General features: G+C 70.6%; 1 protein-coding gene across 1 annotated transcript in view; it reads right to left on the bottom strand.

Annotated features, from left to right (window-relative positions):
* Positions 1–2,148: 2,148 nt before the first annotated feature.
* VPS9D1 (VPS9 domain containing 1) overlaps positions 2,149–2,938 on the bottom strand; it is an 11,395-nt gene continuing 10,605 nt past the window's right edge. The window contains exons 10-11 of the mRNA XM_012722845.1: positions 2,789–2,936; positions 2,149–2,708 (exon numbers count right to left, since the gene is read on the bottom strand). Of these exons, the coding sequence (XP_012578299.1) occupies positions 2,513–2,708; positions 2,789–2,936 (344 nt within the window). The 3' untranslated portion in view covers positions 2,149–2,512. The remainder of the gene's footprint in view (positions 2,709–2,788; positions 2,937–2,938) is intronic.

Genomic DNA, 2,938 nt, shown 5'->3' with positions numbered 1-2,938 from the left:
GAGGCCCTCCGAGGCGTCCCTCGGGGCGCCATGCCGCTGGGCGACGGGGCGGAGCCGGCCCGCCAGGTGGGCACCCGTCGCGCAGCCGAGACCCGAGGTTTGAAGCTGCAGTCTGGGGGGGGGGCAGCCCCCTCCACCCTGCAGAGTCGCCTCCTGTCTTCCGTGGCCATCACCCCGCCGCTCTTGAGGACGCACAGGGCCCAGGCGTGCCTGAGGATCACCAGGTCAGAGCTGGGCCAGTTTTCCCGGGACTTCTGACTTTCCAAGCCGTGGTTTCCGCTGCTCTGTCCTGCGCTAGGTTACCTGGCTTCCTCGCGATCGCCCCTGGCCATAGCCTGGCTCTGCGCAGGGCGCATTTGACCCTTCCTCCAGTTTCTGTCCAGCGGGCTGAGCTGCGTGCCCCCTGGTGCTGCGCGCACAGAGCTCTGCGCTGGATCACCTACTGCTGGGCACCTGCCCCCGGCGCCGGGACTCCAGGTCACAGCGTGGGAACTGCTGCCTGGCACTCCTGGACACATGGCTGTTCTTGGTAGGAGAGACTCCAGGCAGGGTTTTGCCCCAGCCTCCACTCCTGGACAGAATGAGCTGCTCCTGGGCCCGCTCCCAAAATGCCAGCCCCTCCACCCCGTCCAGAGACGCCCATTGGGCCTGACAGACGAGCAGGAGGAGACGCCTCCGGGACAGCTCTCACTGGACGGGGGCATGGCAGCGAACTCACGGCCCCTGGCCCTGAGAATGGAAGAGGATTTGGAAACGGACCCTGCATGTGATCTAGTTAAAAGGTCAGCTGGGCAAAGGTGGGCGCAGCCACGTGGCAGGCAGCTTCTGCGAAGACGTGGACACAGGAGACGGTGGGGAATGGCGCTGTGGCTGGGCGCACTCCACGTCCCACAGACTTCTGGCGAGGTCCAGGCCGTACTCACTGGTGTTGGGTAACAACAGCCCCAGGGAAGGGTGCAGAGTCGCAGCTGTGCCAGCCCAGCTGCCCAGCGCCCACGGGGGCACGTGTCCAGCCTCACAGGGGTCCAGTCCTTGCGTGGGCTGCTCTGACTGGGAAGCTGATCAGCCGGGGTGAGGCACCGGGTGGGCACAGGCAGGCTGTTCAGAGGCTCCGTGGCCACACCCCGCCCCCCCAGGTTGCTGAGCCAAGCGCCCAGCGGGATGCTTGCTGGTGACAGTGGCCAAGGTGACAGTCGGCTGCTGCCCGCCACGGCCAAACCCCACAGGGCCTGCTCTCGGTTCCCATGGACCCCCGGACCTCTGGCCCTGCCCGGGACGCCCGCTGGCGGCTGCCGCGCATGCGCCCCCCGGAAGGGGCGGCCCCGCGCTGGCTCGCACCTCCCAGCCGCAGGCTGTCTGCTCCCGGTGCGCGCCTCCGGCTGCTGCAGCCTCTAGCACCCTTTCAGGCCGCGGCGTCCCCTGCTGCTCGAGGTGCTCCCCGCCTGCGCTTATGGGCTGTTTGCGGAGGGGCCGCAGGCCCGCTGATGCGGAAGGCCGGGCATGCTGCCCCGCCTGCGCTCTCTTGGGGGTCCCGCCCCGCCGACACAGCAGTGAGCAGATCTTGGTCCGCGTTGGGGACGCAGCACAGGTGGCCAGGGGCTCCTGGGCAGAAGGGGGCAGGCAGGGCTGGAGGGCCGTGGTGTCGGGTCCTGGGCCGGGCAGCTGGGGCCCTGCAGGGCCGCAGCCGCGGGGGGCAGGGGGGCTGGAAGCGGGAGGTCCCCAAAGGCCCCTGCAGGGGTGGGAGCTACCTGGCAGAGGAGCCGGAGGCAAGCCCACTCACATGGGCTGGTCTCCCCTGGACAGCCCCCCCCGCCACCCCGCAGTGGGTCTCTGCTTCACAGCCCGCAGCCCACTGCAGGGTGGCACCCGCTTCCTCCCGCAGGGTGCCCCTGTGCCCCACGGGAGGGTCCTGAGGCCCTTCCAGCTCTTGCCAGGGATGGACGCTGGCTTGCGCCCAGCCCACCAGGCTCTGCAGAGGGCACCCTCCAGGGCAGGGGCGGCATGAGCGGTCTCAGGGGTGCGTCCTGCGCACGCAGGTCAGGGCAGGTGTGGTTTGGGGGCGCACGTGACCCCGGGAATGGTGCCGCCTGTCAGGGGCCCTGTGGCTCCAGCCTGCAGCAGCAGGGGAAGCCAGTGAGCTGCTTGCAGTGAGACATCATGCCTTTATTCCAGCCTTGGCACGGGGCCGCGGGCACGGGGCCGCGGGCACGGGGCCGCGGGCTGACCTCAGGCTCACACCAACCAGGACAGGGGTCGCGAGTGTGGAAGGGCGGCTTGGTCCTCAGGGGAGCGTGGTCGTCGCCCAATAAATAAGAACAGTTCCGAGCCACCTGCCCGGTCTCTGGCGACAGAGTGCTGGGCTCGCCTCTGGACTGCAGCAAGAAGCCGGCCCAGACCGGAGTATCCGCCGCGGGCGGGCGGGCGGGCGGGCGGCACAGCCACGGCCCCTCTGGCTGCCCTGCACAGGCCTCTCAGAGGCTTGGTGGGGGACCGGCCCCAGGGGCCGGCCGGCTCAGCCCCTGCCCGCAGCAGCAGATGTGGGGTGCGGGCAGGGGTGCAGAGCCGCAGCCCCCGGCGCTGGGGGCTCCGTCCCTGGCGGGTCGCGTCCTCGCCCGCCACTGGCCCAGGGCCCGTCGGGCAGCAGCTCCACGCAGCTCAAGGCGCTCTGCAGCGAGGTCAGGCAGTAGCCTTCCTCTCCCACCAGGAACCTGCGTGGGCGGCACCGCCGGTCAGCCAAGGCCCAGGAGGCCCCTGCGGACGCCAGCAGGCCCCCGCCGCGGGCGCCCACCCCTCGTGGATGAACTCCTCCAGGGCTGCACACTCCGACACTAGCTGGGGCAGGCCGCTTCTCAGCACCACGAAGGACAGGATGGGCAGCAGGTCGTCGGCGCCACTGTGGGGCAAAGGCCAGGGCCGGCGGGGCTCTGCGGCGGCGGCG

The sequence above is a fragment of the Condylura cristata genome, unplaced genomic scaffold (assembly GCF_000260355.1).
Source record: "Condylura cristata isolate star-nosed mole 26May11 unplaced genomic scaffold, ConCri1.0 scaffold00009, whole genome shotgun sequence".
Lineage (NCBI taxonomy): Eukaryota > Metazoa > Chordata > Mammalia > Eulipotyphla > Talpidae > Condylura > Condylura cristata.
The sequence above is the reverse complement of the archived record's forward strand: the minus strand, read 5'-3'. Positions and strand labels throughout refer to the sequence as shown.